The following is a 19,216-nucleotide window of genomic DNA, read 5'->3' as shown; positions in this document are numbered from 1 at the left end:
CAAGGTATTCATAGTTAATATAAAGGCTCTAATATTTGTGAAGGCTTGTTAGACTTATGATGGGATTCAAAATGACAAGTAAAGGTTTTGTGAATGAGATGTGATATGCTTATGCATAGTCTCAAATATTGAAGAACTTGTCATTTGTAACAAATGGTTGTTAACAAAAGAAGCAAGCAAGGCAAAAGTAAATGAGACAAGAGCTTATGCAAAGATAATGTCTCAAAATGGAAAGCTTGCATATGTGATTGAATTAAGAATTTGAATTGATAAAGAAGATTTCATGCATGACATAAATCAATATGAGTTCAAGATGGACGGTTAGGATAAAGGTAGAGGACCGAGAGGCGTGGTTCAAGAGGCTACGCAAGCGACGGCTTGGGGGGAGCAAAGAAACCGATACGGGTCAAAGGCTAGAGATTCTAGAGTCATGTAGAGCTCTATGTTGAAGAGTGTCATTATTCAAGTGAAAGAAGGTGACTTGTGAATCAAGATGGAATTCATTCCTATGCAAATTGAAGATTCAAAGTCACTAGCTCAAAGCGGGTATGCTCAAAGAATGAAGATGTTGATTCCCTCACGGATTAATCGAAGAAAGGTCGGCTTGATCATAATGCGAAGCTCAAGTGAGAATTGTGATTGTTGTATATTTCATTTATGCACTTGAGTATAGGAATGTCATACTATCAAGAGGGATGCAACATCAGTAGGTTTAGACAACACCAAAAGTGCTCATAGCAGTCCCTAGAGAGTTTAGCCTAAGAAGAGAGAGCTAACTGCAGAAATCAGAGAGGGACAAGTCTGACCGGTCCAGGGGACCGGTCTGACCGGTCTAGGCAGGGTGTGGCTCTAACGGCTATAATTTCAAACTGACCGGTCTGACCGGTCTAGGGGACCGGTCTAACACTGATAGGGGCAATGGCTAGCTTTTGTGAGAGGAGTATTTATACCCCATGACTTCACCCATTCGTGGGTGCTGATGCTATTCATTTCAAAACACTTGTGAGAGCCTTGTGAGCACTTGGAGATTCCTCCCCAACCTCACTTTGTGAGAGTTGCTTGATTCAAGTTGAATCCTTGAGTTGGGTTGAGTGAATCCATTCCTAGAGAGTCATTTGAGCAAGAGAGATTGAGTCCTAGCTTTTGAGCACTTGCGGTTGCGTCGGCCAACTCGATTGAAGCATTTGTTACTCTTGGAGCATCGGCTCCTAGACGGCTAGGCGTCACTGCCTAACTCGCAAGGTTGTGGTGAGCAGCGGCAAGTTTGTTGCAGCAGCGATTGTGTGCCACGAGGGCGCATGGTCATATAGTGGAGACAGGAGATAGCTTGACCTTAGGGTCACCATAAGCTTCCTCAACAGAGAGTAGGATTCACACGTGGGTGCACGGGGTGAATCCGAACTTCAGTAAAACAAATCACCGTGTGTCCTTTGCATCATCTTCATTTCGGTTTGATTTACTTACTATAGTCTTTGAGTTTGAATTGTGCTTCCGCTCGATCTACTTGGTTGTGTTCTACTTGTGTGTAGGCAACTAATTATATTGATAGAAATACTCTGCAAAAGCTACACTCCAAGTTTCATATAGGTTCAAGCTCGAGAGAGGACTTTTCCCTGCTGCTGGCCTGTCTACCTGATCAGACTGGTCTGACCGGTCTGGTGGACCGGTCTGACCGGTCCAGGCACAGTCAGCAGGGTTAAGTGCCGAATTTTGAAGAAACACCTATTCACCCCCCCTCTAGGCTACGACATCGTGTGATCAAGATCCTTTCAGAGGTCGAGTTGGTTCGTCTGTCTCGACGGTGGTAGTGGGGGAGTGAAAGTGATCGGGTGCTCTAGCCTAAGAGGGGGAGGGGGTGAATTAGGCACTAATAAAAACTTAGACCTATGGCTCCAACTAGTTTGCACAAAACTTAAACTAAAACATGCTATCTAGATGTGCAACTAGGTTGTTCTAGTGTGAAACCCCTATCCCAAAAGAGTTTAGCAACCTATAGCCTTTTCTATCAAGAAACTACTCTATGAAAGTAAAGGCATACAAATTGCTAGTATGAAATGCGGAAGCTTAAAGAGCGGGATAGGAGATAGCAAACTCTTGACACGGGTGTTTATCCCGTGGTTCGGTTAGCCACAAAGGCACACCTACATCCACGTTGTTGTAGCACTCACTAAGAGTATTGCTACTCGGCCACCAAGTCTCTTCCGTGAACACAATCACGGTCACCTTGGCCCCGGGTTCCACTAAGGAGCTTCTCCACAAAGGATGGGGTCTCCACGTTCCCCGCACAAAGTGTCGTCGCCGCTCCACACCAAGTCGGAGGGTCGATGACGTTGCCGGCGAGCTTCACGCTCCAAGGTGCCGGCGCACCAAGCTCTTGTTTTGGTTCACTAGAGAACCACAGCACAAAGGCTCAAGGCCTTGCAATCACACTCACTAAGAGCTAATCTAGCACTCACACTTTACAAAGCTAGTGCTATAAGCTAAGGATATGATCTATGAGCTCTTGTATGGCTTGGAGATGTTCTTGGATGTGTATGAGGTGTCTTGGGACTCCAGCAATCTTCAAATGGCCGGGGTGAGGCGTATATATAGGCCACCAAGTCTTGTAGCTGTTGTTCCAACGGTCAGCAGAATTCTGCGTATCACCGGTTGAACCGATGCCTCCTGTAGGGGTAGCGTCGGTTCATCCGGTCACTTACAACCCAAAGTAGCCGTTGACCTTCTGACAGCTGACGCAGTGATCACCGGTTGAACCAATGCTTTGTACCGATGCATCACCGGTTCATCCGGTGCTTAAGAATCTTCTCCTGGGCGCTGACGTCATTGCACCGATGCCATACTCCGATGCACCGTCGGTTAAACCGGTGCTGAAGAAACTTCTCCTGGGCACTTGACATCGTCTCTGGAACATAGGACGCCCAATGCACCGATGCCCTTTCTTGGACCGTCGGTCCAACCGGTGCCTATAGGCTGACTTGGCTTCGTTTCCCTCCTGCACCAAATATCATAGCGTCGGTTCTTCCGACAAGCGGAACCCCCGTAGGGGCGGCCCTTCGGGCCTTGTTACGCCTATCTTCTCTTTCTCTTTGTCATCACTTGAACCTAAAAGCCTGAGAATTATCATCTTAACAATCATATTAGTTCAAGTGTTGTGTTGTCATTCGATCACCAAAATCACTCGAAATGGCATAAATGGTGCCATGTTCGTTACAGGGAGCCGTGGACGGACAAGGAGGCTGATGTGGCGGGGGTGGTAGCGCCGGCATCACCTCTAGCCGCTAGAGCCTCGACGCCACGCTCTCTGCCTGAGAGAGCAACCGGTCCGTTGCCTCCTCTGCAGTGGACCTCCAAGCCTCAAGGTTCGTCAGCTTATCTAGTATCTGGGTCACCATCAACTCGACACCCTCAAATTTCTTCGTGAGATCCTCCATGGCGGTGTCCATCTGCGCCTCGAACTTTGTAGGTTTCCACGGTGCCAGATCACAATCGCCGTCAAACAAAAAATTCCAGTAGTGTGATAACTCAGTGTGATAACTCGTTCCTCAACTAGAATCTAAGTGGCGCGAGAGGGGATGGTCGATGGCGCTGGAATGGCTAACCGGCGATTTGCGGTGGCCGCCACCGACGGGGAGTTGGTGGGCGGGGTGTGGACGCCGGAATCGGGAGGAGACTGGCAGAGCAGACCTAGAGCACCAAAGAGGGCTCTAGATCGGGAACGGAGTCGCCAACGTTGAGCTCAACAGAAGCGCACCAGGGATCAAGGGAAATTGCGAATTGGGCGAAAAAAATTTGGTGAAAAGTTGTGGTAAAGGCTCTGATACGAAGTGTAATGAACCCGCTGGGAATTGGCTTGGAAGGAGAGGGAATCGGGAAGAACATAGTTCAAGAACGAGAAGACGGCGATGGGAAGAAGAAGAACAGAGACCGAACGCGAGAACAAAAAGGGAAAACTGAGGACTCGCTATTCCATAACCATCTCACAACCGTCACAACCAGAATTTATCAATCATCTCTTTACAAGACCTTTGGCCCAAAAACTGCCGCATGGGCTGAAAGCTCTCCTAATCCAAGCCCAAGAACACTTTACTCACTCTTAATATCTACAAACCTCGGGGCCATGATATGATGGAATAAAGTTTCTTACAACAATGCGGAGGGCTACCACTCTCGCAACAAATTAGAGCATGCGGTTGTGATTTACAGAAAATATAAGACAACATAAGAGGGGTAGAGAGAGGACAAAAAGGCTTATAACTACTTTTATAAAACATATTTCATATTATAGTTTTACAGTATAGCAACTCCCTTCTTTCAATCTACTACCTTCTGTTGAACCACACTCATGGTGATCCAGCAGCTTGATTACTGCAAGGCACATTTACAGGTCACGCTTCTTAAAAAGTGGTCAGCATCACTGCTGCAGTCACGACTTCTATCTACAAGTACTTTTATGTCACATATTTCATAGTCCTAAAATATAGCAACTCCCTTATTTCAATCTACCTCTCAAATATAATTTCTGTTCAACCACAACTCATAGTGATAGATCCATAGCAGTTTTCATTATATTACTACAAGATGCAAGATGCATCTACAGGTCACGCTTCTTTGCGATCACCTTTAATGGAGTAGCCATAGAAATCACAATTCCAAATTTTTCGGTCATGTCAACACCACTTCCCATGGCGTCTTCAGGAAGTACCCAATCGAATTCATGCAGCAGTGACGCAAGAATCAAATGAACCGTCCTATATGCCAGCGGCAACCCAAGACAGATGCGGCGGCCACCACCAAATGGGATCAGCTTGCACTCCTTGCTCGAGAAGTCGATGTCTCCATCCATGAACCTTTCGGGCATAAATTTTTCAGGATCTGTCCACGCGTCAGCATTCCGATGAACTGCCCACAGGTTGAGCATGATGGTGGTTCCTTGAGGAATGGTGTACCCTTGCACTTCTACCGTGGTCTCTGCGCGATAGAATGACATCGGGACCGGAGGATAGAGTCGAAGCACTTCTTTCACGACGGCTTGAAGGTATGGAAGCTGGGCAATGTCAGATTCCTCAACTTCTGTTTTCTTGCCAAGAACTCTCTTGAGCTCCCCCTTCACCTTCTCCATCACTTGAGGGTTGTTCAGTAAAGCGGCCATGGCCCACTCGATTGCAGTTGAGCTTGTATCTGATCCCGCAACAAACATGTCCTGTGATGGATCGATTGACCAAAGGGCATCAGTGTTTGTGAATAATTGGCCAACGATGTTGCCACCCAAAGAGTAATAGTTGGACATTATATGATCAATTATCTTTCACAAAAAAAATTACATGATCAATTAATTATCTATAAGAAATGTTTTGGATCATGTTGCCAAAGTCCGTATTGTTAAATTATATTCGATAACATTTTCATGTGGAGTTTCATACTTTCGGCTTTTGTGACCGTTTGTAGATAATTGTTTAACAGTACTCTCTAAAGAAATCTAATGGCAGTAACCATTTATCTTGTTCTTTTTACAAGCTGGAAACTCTCTTCCTTTTCTAAAAAAATCTTTTTATAAAAATAGAAACAGTTCCGGCGGCATAAGCGACAGCACAGCTAAAACCATTTATTATGTGAGCAACCTCATTATTCTTTTCCTATATATTAGCAGCAGCCAAACTTGTGTCAAAGTAGATTAATTTGATCATTGAAACTCTACAACTTAGTATGAAAAGTATGTGGTTACCGTAAACAATCCTTTGATTGTTGAGCGATTGATCTCAGAGCCCTCCTGCTGCTCTTCCTGTTCCTTGTCAAGCACCGCGTCTAGCATATCATTCTTGGGTGGCTCACAAGCTTCCCGGTCGAGCAGCCGCTGCGCAAACAGCTCGTCCAATATCTTGTGGGCATCTGTGACGAGCGGCCCCATCCTGCGCCGAAGACCCTGCAGGTCGGCCGCCGCGATCGCCGGGTAGAAGTCCGACACGTTGGGCGTCGCCGCCAGGATCGTGGCCTCCTTGACGGCATCGCAGAGGCCACGACCGAGTGATGACGACGACGACGCCGGGCCGGAGTCGAGGTCGACGGAGAACATCGTCCGCGACAGGATGTTCATGGCCGCGGTGAACACCGACTCGCGGACGGCGAAGGGCTCGCCGAGCGCCGCCTTGCCGGAGACGTGGCAGAGCAGCTCCCGCACCTTGTGCTGCCGCAGCGGCCGGAGCCCCTCCAGCCGGCCCGGCGCGAACAGCTCCGCCGCGCAGAGCCGCCGCATGGCGCGCCACTTGGCGTGCGGCGGGAGCGCGATGACGGAGTTGGCGCGGTGCCCGTTGGCCTGCCAGGCGTCGATCATGGGGCGGTCCGCCAGGCAAGCGTTGTGCCTCTGGAGGACCTCGCGCGCGGCGTCCGCCGAGGAGACCACGACCGCCGGGACGACACCGAGCCGGAGGGACATCATGGGGCCGTAGCGCTCGGCGAGGCGAGCTAGGGAGCGCTGAGGGCTGCCCCGTCCGATGGTGAGGAGGTTGCCGACGACCGGCAGCGGCAAGGGGCCAGGGGGGAGGTTGCGGCGAGCGGCGGCGATCAGCTGGAAGGCGTACGTGGAGATGAGGATGAAACCGAAGGACAACACTGTTGCTAGCAGGAGGGACGCCATGGTGCTCCGCTAGCAGCTGGTTGACCATGCCAGGCGCTGGTGCTCCCATCTATTTATGCACCACTTAGCTAGCCGTGCCAACTGCCAACAATACCTGTCCAAATCATGGAAGAGGAGCCCAGGCTTCCTCTCGGAGGTGGAATCAGTCCACACTTATTACACATAGTAGATGCTAGTCCTTCATGAGCACAACATAGTCATAAAATTAGAATATAACTGTCCAATTATTAAAAAAAATGAAAGGCCATACATGGGAGACGGAAAATGACATTGCCAATATCTCAAGCACAGAGCATGCTTGAGCCAAATTGCCAAATAGAAGGATGTATAGTATGTCAGTAGTCATAGATTATTGTTTTCACCGCCCATTTCACCGACTGGTTAAAATTTAAAAAGATGTTCAACATTCACCATAGCATATGACGTTTAAAAAGGTTGTTGAATCTTTTCTACTTTTACTACAACAGCAGCAGTTTTACTACCTTATTCCAAACCCTTCTAATAATTAGATTGTCCTTTGTGAAAATGACCCTGTTTTGAAATACCACACAAATTTTCATACACCAAACTTCCAGTGTGGTAAGCTAAAGTAGATGTTAATTAATTAAGGGCTGGGCATTATTATTTACCGCACTATGTTATTATGATTATATTACAGCTGCCCGAGTTCTAATATTTTTTAAAGATTTCGATTCCTAAAACTGGCAAACAAAATTAACAAAGAGCTTGTTTGTGAAAACCGACCCGACTACTTGATACTATAAATCAAGCCTAGCTCGATCAACCGTCTCTCCTTTCTACGGACACAATATCTAGCTCTATATCAACAAGATAATTAATTAATCAACTTGGTTGATGACGCAGCTGCGCCTTTTCGATCCCACCTAAAAGTTTAAACTTATACATCTCACCGAATTCCGCTGATTTTTCAAGTGGCATTGGGTGAGCCGAACTATGCTTACCTGCACCTGAAGCTTGCGCTGTGATTGCATCCCTGGTTAAGTCTCGAGAGCCCCAATTCTTGCCCAGTTTACAAGTAACCAGATCGCATACTGACATTAGCCAGAAGGATTTCGTGTCTGGACGAGTTTTGAGCTCATGTTTTTGAATCGTATGCTGGTGGCGGGTAAGGGTCATGCATGAGCTATCAACAGCAGCTTGAGAAATATGACAGCAAATGACCAATCACCTCTTCCGGCCTCAATGATTGAACTAATTAATAAGTTGTCCAACGTCATGTATTTAGGACCGGAGGGCGAACATTGTACTATAATTTTGGATGCTTGTGGATCAGAGAGAAGCTTCCGAGTGAATGCTTCATAAGGGCGGATCGTAAGGGGGCAGGGGGATAAGCCCTCCTACCTTCTAAGATCAAAGGATACCCAGCCATCGCTCTATTTTTAGAATGAAAGAATAAAGAGGGAAGAAGGAGGAAGAAGCAGAGAGGGGAGATGAGCCCCATCTACATGTACTCCCTGTGTCTTGAAATGTAGGGTGTACTAGATTTTTATAGACAGATTATGAAGACAGAGAAAAGACGGATATACCTCATTAGTACATTGTTCAGTTAACCAATTGCTTCCTTTTCATTGCTCGCACCAAAATTAAGAAGATCAGCATACCTTTTTTACTCCCTAGCCCACCGCAATTGATTTTTTTTACAAAATTTGCACAAAAACCAACGAGATTAGCATGACTTTGTTGGAAATATGTGTTTAAAGAGACTAGATTTCAATTTGAGACGAAATATAAATAACAACGCTACTGCTATCTCAAACAGAATTGAAAACTGATAGAGTAAATCGAGCAGAAACATTCTCATGTTAAATTCAATTACTCATATCGATCAGCGCTCCATCCTCGTGAAGAGACGATGCAGTGCAGATTGTAGTAGTGCCAAACATAGTCGATCGGCCTTGAGCGGTCGCGCAGTTGCGCTACCCAGAAACCTTATTGCCATCCCTCGTGCAGGCTTCACGACGGCAACGGCTCGGAGATACACCACTCACCCTTCTCCACAGTGCACGCCAAGGAGAAGAGCCGGTCAGAACTAGCAGGTCAATACCACAGCACAGCTTCCCAGTAGGAAAAAGAGAGTAGAGGATGTGGAGGTTGTACGTGTGTGTGTGTTTTCTGAACGTCTCCAGAAATCCTTATAGGCGAGAGAGCAGCTCACAGCTGACCGTTTTCGCCATAAAACACCACTTAATGGCAGTAGAAATCACCCAATTGACTCGGATTAATACTGCAAATTTAACACAGGATTATGGCACTAATTGCACACTAATCCCGTCTAATGACTGTTGTCAACAGATTAATGCGCAAATGGCAAAAGATTTACACCAACTTAGCTTGGCTGCTCGCTGCGTCCCAAGTCACACGTCATGTCGTTCCTCACACGAAAACATACGCAAATACGCACTCGCCTGGTGTAAACCAGCCCCAATCTTCCCCTTTATTGTGTGTTCAAACACAAGGGAAAGCTCTTCTATTTAAGTTGGTTTGACCAACTCGAACTAGCGATGTGGGACTAAAGGATGTCATACACTCTTGCTTTGGGATTTCTAAAATGGGCCTCTTCATGGGCCTATTTTCAGCAATCCCCCACCAATGCCAAAGAAAGAATAAGAAGGAAAAAAGGATCAATGTGTTGTAGTAATGTTAATATACCGGCGCTTTAGCATAAGTCTCGTACGGGTTGAACTTACACCTAGATCGTCAAGAGTCATCTTCCTACGACCGGAGAATGGACTGCACCTTGAATTCCCAATTTTAGTGCAGTCAGACATCACATGAAATCATAGCTGATACTAGGCTACCAATGAGACCTCGCCTAACTGGAGCGTTAAAGGTCTGCTCCCATATTTTTTTAGTGAGTTTTCAATGAGAGCGCCCTGTCTCAAGAACTGTGACCTACAGTTAGACTCACGTAGGTGTTCCCCTTTAAGAATATCCTGCTGGCTGATATCTTTTCAATGGGGAACATTAAGGCTTTATGCCATCCTTCCAAGCAGTAAAGAGTACTATAGTTATCATTTGGACATGGGTATATTTTTATTAGTTTTAATGTACTCTTTGAGTTACACCATAAACTTGTTTCTCCTATTTCATACTTCACGGGATCCTATAGGATAGGTTACCATTGTGGTGTAACATACTCAAATGGGCCTCATACCCATGTCCTTGGACATCACAGAAATCTCATTTTGTGATAATCCCTTTGTGAAAGGGTCCACCAGATTATTTTCAGTTTTCACATAGCTCACAGCTATTACTCTAGAGTTTTTCATTTTTCTGACAGTTTTAAGCCTCCGCTTAATATGCTTGTTGGACTTGGAATTATCGTTTGTACTCATAACCTGTGATAGCATTGTTTGGTTATTACAATACATTAGGATGGGTCGTACCGGCTTCTCAAGCAAAGGTAAGTCCATAAGCAGCTCTCTAAGCCATTCAGCCTCATTAGTGGCAGTCTCTAGTGCTACAAGTTCTGCTTCAGCTGTTGATTTTGTCAAGACTGTTTGTTTACAGGACGTCCACACAACTGCAGCACCCGCTAGAGTGAATATATAGCCACTAGTAGCTTTGATCTCATCCGCATCTGAGATCCAATTGAAATCACTATACCCCTCTAACACAGGTGGGTATCCCGAGTAGTGAATTCCATAATCTGAAGTACCTCTCAGATAACGACACACTCGCTCGAGTGCTTTCCAATGATCATCTCCTGGGTTTGATGTGAACTGGCTCAGTTTACTCATAGCATAGGACATGTCTGGTCTGGTCACACTAGCTAAATACATAAGGGATCTAATTATTTGAGAATATCTCAATTGATCACTTCCCTGTCCTTCAAATTTTTGAAGTTTCACACTTGCGATCTTAAAGTCTGCAAAGCCAAAGCGGATAAGAACCTTTTCTATATAATGCGATTGACTAAATCTAATCCTATTCTCATTTTTAATCAATTTAATATTCAGAATTACATCTGCTAGATAAGAAAGACTTGATCTCATCAATCACAGCAGTGCTAGTCCCAAATATAAGTATGTCATCGACATACAAACACAATATAATACCTTCATCCCCATCATAACAGTAGTACACACATTAATCTGCCTCGTTCATGCTAAATCCTACAGATGTTAAAATTATGTCGAACTTTTCGTGCCACTGTTTAGGTACTTGCTTTAGGTCATTTAAGGATTTTATTAATCTGCACACTTTGTTCTCTCTAGGGACAACAAAGCCATCTGGCTACTCCATATATTTTTTTTCCTCGGTACTCTAATTGTTGCAATCCAAGCTACTGGAGAGTAAGTATCAAAAAAAATCTTCTCCTTCCTTTTGTGTATAACCCTTGGCCACAAATCTTGCTTGTACTTTTCAATAGTACCATCAGGCCTCTCTTTTTTTAAAGATCCACTTGCATCCAACTGATTTGCACCCGCTTGGACAATCAGTGATCTCCCAAGTCCCATTGGACATGATGGAGTCCATCTCACTACAGACTGCCTCTTTCCAATACTCTGCATCAGGAGATGCAGCACAAACCTCTAGAAGTGTTTTTGACACGTCATCCACAAGATAAACAATAAAGTTATCACCAAAGGATTTTGCAACCCTTTGTCTCTTGCTTCTGCATGGAGCATCATCAACTTTATCATTATCTTTGTTGGATGTAACCGGTTCACTATTTGGTTCAGGTAGAGCAATTGTTTCAGATTGAGTGTAAATCTGAGTTTCACTATTGCTTGCTGATCTCATGGGATAAACTTCCTCAAAGAATGAAGCGTCACGGGACTCCATGATTGTGTATACGCTCACATCAGGAGAATCTGATTTCACAACTAAAAATCTATAAGTCGTGTTGTTTTGTGCGTAAACCGAAAACACACAATCAACCGTCTTGGGTCCAAACTTTCTCTTTTTCGGCGCTGGTATATTGACTTTCGCCAAACAATCCCACGTGCGTAGAAAATTGAAATTAGGCTTACGCCCTTTCCATCCCTCATAAGGAGTGATGTATTTATTCTTTATCACAACTCGATTAAGGACAAAGTTTCCTGTCAAAATAGCTTTCCCCCACCATTCATAGGACATACCGTAACTCTCTAACATGGCATTGACCAAGTTTGTAAGTGTCGATATTTCCTCCCAGCCATCCCATTTGATTGAGTTGAATATGGTGGTGTGACCTCATGGATTATACCATGTTCAGCACAGAACTGAGAGAACTCATTGGAGATGCATTCTCCTCCACGATCATCACGTAAACGCTTGACCTTTCTTTCAATTTGGTTCTCAACCTCAGCCTTAAAGATTTTAAAGTAGTAAAAAGCTTCATCTCTTGTTTGCAGCAAGTAAACATAGCAATAACGTGTAGCATCATCTATTAAGGTCATGAAATATCTCTTGCCTCCTCTAATCAATAATCCATTCATCTCGCATAGATCTGAATGAATAAGATCTAATGGTGACAAGTCTCTCTTCTCCTCTAAACCCTTGAAAGGTTTTCGAGGTTGTTTTGCTTGTACACATGATTGCCACTTTGATCCTTTGACTACTTCCAATTTTGGAATAAACTCTAATCTGGACATTCTAGAAATGGTGTCAAAATTGATATGACAAAAATGAGAGTGCCACACATTGGACTCACAAATTTTATTCATGGATGCAATATTCAAATGGAAATTTGGCTCAACAGTATTTAAGCGTTACAAGCCTCCGCTATCATAGTCTTTACCAACAAAGTTCCCGAATTTAGAAATTATAACTTTATTGGACACAAACACTAACTTATAACCATCTCGAAAAGCAAGGGCCCGCTAATGAGGTTCTTGTTTATTGACGGAGCATGTTGCACATTCTTCAAGTGGACAATCTTCTCTGGACTTAGCTTCAGTTCGACCGTACCAACACCAACAATAGGCGCAACAGATTTGTTTCCCATCAAGACAGAGGAAGTATGCGCACTATCACTAGTAAGAAGTATACAAGAATATGTCAGATCATACATGTATATTCGCACTAGTATCAACCCACCAATCTGTAGATTCAATTATCAAAAATACAAATGGAAAATTACCATACCGAGATCCACCGGCCTCATGGCCGTTGCCTATGGTGACGTTCACCTTCTTGTTAGACTTGTCATCATCTCTGTCCTTGCGGTAGTGGCAATTCTTCGCAAGATGCCCTTCTTTGCCACACACATAACATGCTCTGACTTTATCATCCTTCTCAGATTTCTTCTCAAAGTTAGTGGTTTTTTAGGCTTTCCACCATAGTTTATCTTACCCTTCACCTTACCCTTGTGGGTGGGCTTGTTCGCTATGATGTTTGCACTTGCACCTTGAGCAGATGTTCCTGGAGTATCCTTTGTCCTTGCCTTCTCTTCCACATCGAGAGCTATAATTGGATCCTCGGTGGAGATATCTTCTCTTTTGTGTTTCAGGGTTATGGCAAAATCCCTCCAAGATGCAGGGAGTTTGGCAATAATGCCTGCCGCCACAAACCTGTTCGGCAAAGGATAGCCCAAACTTGCAATCTCTCCAACCAGTAGCTGCATCTGATGTGCCTTTGCAACTATCGACTTTGCAGCATCAATGTTGTAGTCATAGAACTGCTCATAGGTATAGAGTAAGCGACCACCTTCTGATACTGCATATTTACGCTCAAGTGCATCCCACAACTCTGTGGGGTTAGTGTAATCCATATACAGATCATAGAGCTGATCTGATAGCAGGGATAAGATACATCCGAGCGTTGTATCTTTATCACCCACGAACGTCGTGGTCTGCTCAACCGTGAATGGCATCACTGGGTGGATCACCCACCACAGTCCCATAGACATGAGTCAAAATTTGACTCTAGCCTGCCATCTATGCAAGTTACCACCAGCAAACCTCTTAGGTTTCATTGCATCCGAAGGACCAGCCATTGCTAAATTACAATAAACGCATAGATAAGGTTTCTACATTGTTGGAAATATGCATTTAAAAAGACCAGATTTCAATTTCAGGCTAAATAGAAATAACAACACTATTGCTATTCAAATAGAATTGAAAACTGATAGAGTAAATCGAGCAGAAACATTATCATGTTAAATTCAATTACTCTTACCGATCAGCGCACCGTCCTCGTGAAGAGATGATGCAGTGCAAATTGTAGCAGTGCCAAACGTAGTCGATCAGCCTTGAGCGGTCGCGCAGTTGCGCTACCCAGAAACCTTATTGCCATCCCTCGTGTAGGCTTCACGATGGCAATGGCTCGGAGATACACTGCTCATCCTTCTCCACAGTGCACGCCAAGGAGAGGAGCCGGCGAGAACTAACAGCTCGGTACCACAGCACAGCTTCCCAGCAGGAAAAAGAGAGAAGAGGATGTGGAGGTTGTATGTGTGTGCGTTTTCTAAACATCTCCAGGAATTCTTATAGGCGAGAGAGCAGCTCACAGCTGACCGTTTTCGCCATAAAACACCACTTAATGGCAGTAGTAATCACCCAATTAACTCGAATTAATACTGCACATTTAACTCAGGATTATGGCACTGATTGCACACTAATCATGTCTAATGACTGTTGTCAACAGACTAATACGCAAATGGCAAAAGATTTACACCAACTTAGCTTGGCTGCTTGCTGCATCCCAAGTCACAAGTCATGTCGTTCCTCATGTGAAAACAAAAGAGAATACACGCGCGCGTTGTGTAAAACAGCCCCACTCTTCCCCTTTATTGTGTGTTCAAACACAAGGGAAAGCTCTTCTATTTAGGTTGGTTTGCACCAACTTGAACTAGCGATGTGGGACTAAAGGATGCCATACACTCTTGCTTTGGGATTTCTAAAATGGGCCTCTTCATGGGCCTATTTTCCAGCCGACTTTTTATCCAAAGGATCCTAGGATGCCTTACATTTGAGTTCAAATTTTAAACCCTCTCATGCCTTACGTTCCAGGATAGAGAGAGTATGCGCTAGATTCACCTGTACCATACTTGAGGGAGATTGAACCAAAGTTGCTCATAAGATCCTATTAACAGACTCCTCAAGAGATTCAACCCAAATCTTTGCCAAATTCGCCGAACAAAAGATCAGCCAAAAATCACCCAAAAATGGAGAAAAATAAAAATGGCTCGGGATTAACAAAAGGGACACGAATTTGATATTTGCATTACTTCAAATTGTTCGGTTACAAGTCACTTCTAGCAAAATCAAAGCATTGAATGGTGAAAGTGAAAGTGATCGAGGCCCCTAAGTGGGTTTTGGTGAATAATGACAAAACACATGTATATTTAATTGTGTAATTGAGCATGTGTGCAGGTGATGAATATGTATAGGTGAATCAAGTGATGACGTATGGCCCCCCAAAAAGGAAATGAAAAGGTGGTGTTTAAGTGTACTCATGATATTAGATTTTATATTTGAAATTTGAGTATAGGGACGCCGTACTATCAAGAGGGACTTGATTCAAGGGTTTCGATTTAAATCTTGTGCTCAAGAGAACCTAGACAAACACCTGTGAGCCACAAAATACACTCAAAAGAGCAAAACATGAGCTTTCATCCTGCCTAACCCGGATACTCCGGGTATAGGGCCGGATACTCCGGACCCCTTTGCCCGGAGTGTCTGGGTGCTGTTCTCGGGCTGAAAAATTAGGGTTGCCCGGAGTCTCCGGGCATATACCCGGAGTCTCCGGGTAACTGTTTGCCCAACGGCTATTTTTCGGTCAAGGGGTATAAATACTTCCTCCCCTCCTTCAGTTCTCTCTCTCTTGCCATTCTTTCGAGCTGAACTCCTCCTAAAGCCAAAAGAGAGCTCTCTCACTCCCCTCATTTCATTCTTGAGTGATTCCTTTGAGGGATTTGAGTGAGAAGCAAGCAAGAGCAAGGATTCGTGCTAGTGAGCCTCATTCCCACCTCTTGAGCACTTGGTTTTGATCAAGCCCGCGGATTCAAGTTTGTTACTCTTGGAGCCTTGTGCTCCTAGACGGCTAGGCGTGCTTGTGACTGCTCAATCAAGGTTGTGAGCTGCACAAGAAGTTTGTAAGCTCCATTCCTCGCTGAGGAATCCATAGTAAGTGACCTTGGGCTTGAGAGGTGATCTCGCCCTTGGGAGAGGAGCATAGGGGTTCTTGAGCACCGTCTCTCGAATCCTTCCTCAACGGAGACGTAGCACCTTCGGGTGTGAACTTCGGGAAATAAATCCTTGTCTCTTTCGTGTTAATTTACTTGATTTCATTGCTATTTGCTTGTGAGACTTCTTTTCTAGGGTTCGAGCTCGATCTACTCACTCACGAGTTTCTAGTGAGTTTTGTTTGTTGGATATCAACAACCCCTGATTGCCTATTCACCCCCCTAGGCATCTTAAGGTCCTTTCAAAAAAGCTCAAAGAAGAGTTACTCCTCTCTCCCTCTCTGAAACCCTAGCAAAACCTCTCACACAAACAAATAAAAGGACCTTCACCAAAGTGATAGCTGCCCAACATCTCATCCACATATATCTAGCACGCCCTTACATGAAGTACACAACCTAAATAACCCTTAATGGTAAAATCGTCCAACTTTTTATTAGCGCACCGCACGGACACGCCGCCTTCATGATTATGCTTCGCGTTGACGCAACATTTGCGATGGGGCCATGTGTCCACCAACATTGCCATCTGGCCCAAACACATCCTGGTTTTGAGGCTCAAATTGGAAAACATGCCTGTAGGGTGGTTTTGAGGCTCAAACCACCCAAACCGTCCATCTCCATAGGACCGTCACGCGACCCCGATATCGACATCTGTCCGGCCTCCTCCAAGTGCAATGACGTCTTCAAGTCTTTCTCACTCCCGTGCATAGGCAGTCTAGTCGGACACACAGTCACCTTTCTCATTGACTCGACCGACATCATCTTCATCCGTCCATGTACTCTTCCGGTCAGAAAAAAAGTTCTAAAAGGAAAAAAAAATCTGATATCATCATTCCTTCTCCATTAACAAAGCTTGTTTTTTGTTGGCATTGCATCTGTTATACCTTCTATTTGTGTGGTTAGGCTTAGTTCAAAGAGGAGATTCATCTAGCTTTGCTATAGAAACTAGGAGGAAGGATGTTCTAACAAGATAGTTTGGGGTCGTGGGATAATGATGACGGTTGGGAGGTTCACGCATTTTCCTGGGAAACTGTTGGAAAATGCAAGTTTCCCTGTGATTTTAGGCATTGAACGAATTGAGTTGTGCAAGGAAAATTTTATATTCCTACTATTAATTTGAAAATTCCTTTTTAAAAAGGGGAAATTTTATTAATCAAATATAGTTACATCGAGGTGATACAACAATGCTTGAAAAAATCCCGACCTCTGCATAAAAACACACAGCCTTCAAAAGGAGCCAACATCACTCACTTACTATCAATCCGTAGACTAGACCGGCACCCATGTCCCAAGATTAAAAAAAAAGTTATTGCCAATTTGTGTCAATTGCTGAGATGCCACTGCAACTAAACTGATATGGACATCCCTGCAATTGATACAACCACACCTATGGGACATCAAGCTTACGTGATTAGAGATCGAGCTTACATGCTTAATTCTCCCGTAAATTATTTCCTAATTGTTTGTACATATTGTTCTCAGAATTGGATGCTACTAAATCATGATGATGGTTATTTATTTTTAGGACCATGGGTGATGAAGCAGCCAAGGTTGTGAGCAGCAAGTTTGTACCTGGAGGAATATCAGACAACAACCAGTTTGGACCTACATGAAGCAAGTTCAAACCAGCCTTTCAGACCACGCTTTCGGACCTTCAGGAAGTGCCTGATTGAGATGAACATAAATCTTCACTCCGGAGGTTGCTCAAGGCCCACGAGTACTTGTTGGAAAAGATATTGAAGTCTACTTTCAGATGGATCTAACCTTAGATTCGTCTGGAGCTGAGAATAATCTGCCAAAGAACGATCAGTCATTCAGGCTGAACAGAACCCCAGCTATTGGGTCTTTGGGCCTTATTTTCAGTAGAGCCCATGAGGAGAGTGTCCTAGGGTTTGGATGACTCATCCAAAATATCTTGGTCGCAGCCTCCCTATAAATAAGTAGCAGCCACCATTTGAAGGTTGGGTTTTGTTTAGATGCAAATTTGCCTTTGCAACTTCCTAGAAGCAAGCGTGTTGTATAACCGCCCTTCTTCTTGTATTTGAGACCCCAACTTCGTTTAATCCAGATTCAGTTCTTCGTTCCCATCTCGAGATTTCAGTTCATGTTTACTTTTTCTTACTAGTTCTCGATTGCTTGCAGGACAAGTGCCCTTGTGGCCGGCGTCGCACACTACTGGTTCATGGCGACCATTGGAGGAGGTGTATCGGTTGCTATTGCATAGCCAGATTTACCCTCATCGAAAGATCGGGATTTCCCCCTCGGGTCCCCATCATAAACCTTGTGTAGTAGGCTTTTAGAGGATAGCTCATGTGCGAAGCCAATGCGAAACTGTGAAGATAACCTGCAAATAAAAAGGATGTTTGTTTGATCTTAAAGTTAGATTATTTCTGCTCGTCCATAGAGCTCAACATGTAGCTGCTGCTGCTACAAGTAACACTAGAGGTTTAAAAACGGCACTAATTCCCCTTAGCCAAATCCCAAACATGTGCGCCACACCGTGTGGCTGTGGAAGCCCAAAAGTAGCATGTATATATGCCTGCCCATACCATACGGGTTAGAGGACACTATAAATGTTGAATAGTCTCATCCATATGGAAAAAATAGCACTATTTATTACTATGTCAGTTTCGCTTAATTAGATTGTCTTTCATTAAAATTACACTCTCCGGATGTACGAAAGAAAGATTTTTATTTTTAGCGGAGCCTTTATTTTCCAAAGTTGTTCTTGGCTAAATTCAATGTTGGTGTGATTCGTGTGTAGGATATTCCACACCACTAAATTATTCACAATATGATCCCTGCACCAAGGTATATTTGGTGGGTTGGTGCCCTAAACATTTGCCGTATTGTCTTATTTTCGAGGGTGGTGTTATATAATCCAGGATACTGATCTGATCACGTAATGTTCTATTTCCCAACCACTTATCTTTCCAGAACTTATTTGGGATCCCTTTTAAAATAAAAGTCCCGTAATGGAAAAAGTGACGTTTAACCTTCATCAGACTTGCCCCAAAATGGGAGTCTTCGATTCTCCTCTGTATCTGTCTGAGAGGTCTTATTCCTAGATATTTATTTCGCACAATGTGTTGTCATGTTCCATGTGCCGTAAGTAAGATGATACAACCACTCAACTTGTCAAGGAGTCTAAATACCCCCTCGAACTATAAAACCAGACATCTTGCCCCCCTCAACTCCTAAAACCGAGCAAATCACCCCCTCGTTGGTTTTCACGGTGGTTTTCGCTGACATCAGCATGTGGGTCCCACATGTCAACCTCTCTCTCCTCTTTTCTCTCACCTCTCTCCGATCTCCTCTCCACTGACGCCAGCTCCAGTGCTCCTCCCGTCACCCGCTTGAACTCCCCCGCCATCGCCTCAAGCTCCCGCTGGTGCCGCCTCCAGCTCTCCCCGCTGTCTTCTTGGGCTCCCGCGAGCACCGCCACTACTAGA

The 19,216-nt window shown here is 44.4% G+C and overlaps 2 protein-coding genes across 2 annotated transcripts; both read right to left on the bottom strand.

Annotated features, from left to right (window-relative positions):
- Window positions 1–4,234: 4,234 nt before the first annotated feature.
- LOC120655787 (cytochrome P450 76T24-like) lies at window positions 4,235–6,665 on the bottom strand. The gene is made up of 2 exons (XM_039933753.1): window positions 5,723–6,665; window positions 4,235–5,200 (listed from the first exon to the last, which is right to left on the bottom strand). The coding sequence occupies exons 1-2, from the start codon at window positions 6,629–6,631 to the stop codon at window positions 4,592–4,594; spliced, it is 1,518 nt and encodes a 505-aa protein (XP_039789687.1). The 5' UTR covers window positions 6,632–6,665; the 3' UTR covers window positions 4,235–4,591.
- Window positions 6,666–12,425: 5,760 nt separating this feature from the next.
- LOC120653512 lies at window positions 12,426–13,451 on the bottom strand. The gene is made up of 3 exons (XM_039931239.1): window positions 12,932–13,451; window positions 12,725–12,830; window positions 12,426–12,612 (listed from the first exon to the last, which is right to left on the bottom strand). Exons 1-3 carry the CDS (start codon window positions 13,449–13,451, stop codon window positions 12,426–12,428), a joined length of 813 nt encoding a protein of 270 aa, XP_039787173.1.
- Window positions 13,452–19,216: the final 5,765 nt, after the last annotated feature.

This window comes from Panicum virgatum, chromosome 1N (assembly GCF_016808335.1).
Source record: "Panicum virgatum strain AP13 chromosome 1N, P.virgatum_v5, whole genome shotgun sequence".
Taxonomy (NCBI): domain Eukaryota; kingdom Viridiplantae; phylum Streptophyta; class Magnoliopsida; order Poales; family Poaceae; genus Panicum; species Panicum virgatum.
The sequence above is the reverse complement of the archived record's forward strand: the minus strand, read 5'-3'. Positions and strand labels throughout refer to the sequence as shown.

What these genes read in the sequence shown, in the direction of transcription:
- LOC120655787 (XM_039933753.1), bottom strand. Translation starts at nt 6,631, where the DNA reads ATGGCGTCCCTCCTGCTAGCAACAGTGTTGTCCTTCGGTTTCATCCTC. An exon ending in CAATCAAAGGATTGTTTACG is followed by an intron (nt 5,201 to 5,722) that starts GTAACCACATAC and finishes GATCCATCACAG; the next exon opens with GACATGTTTGTTGCGGGATC.
- LOC120653512 (XM_039931239.1), bottom strand. Translation starts at nt 13,451, where the DNA reads ATGCCATTCACGGTTGAGCAGACCACGACGTTCGTGGGTGATAAAGAT. An exon ending in CCACAAGGGTAAGGTGAAGG is followed by an intron (nt 12,831 to 12,931) that starts GTAAGATAAACT and finishes GTGGCAAAGAAG; the next exon opens with GGCATCTTGCGAAGAATTGC. An exon ending in CATGAGGCCGGTGGATCTCG is followed by an intron (nt 12,613 to 12,724) that starts GTATGGTAATTT and finishes ACTTCTTACTAG; the next exon opens with TGATAGTGCGCATACTTCCT.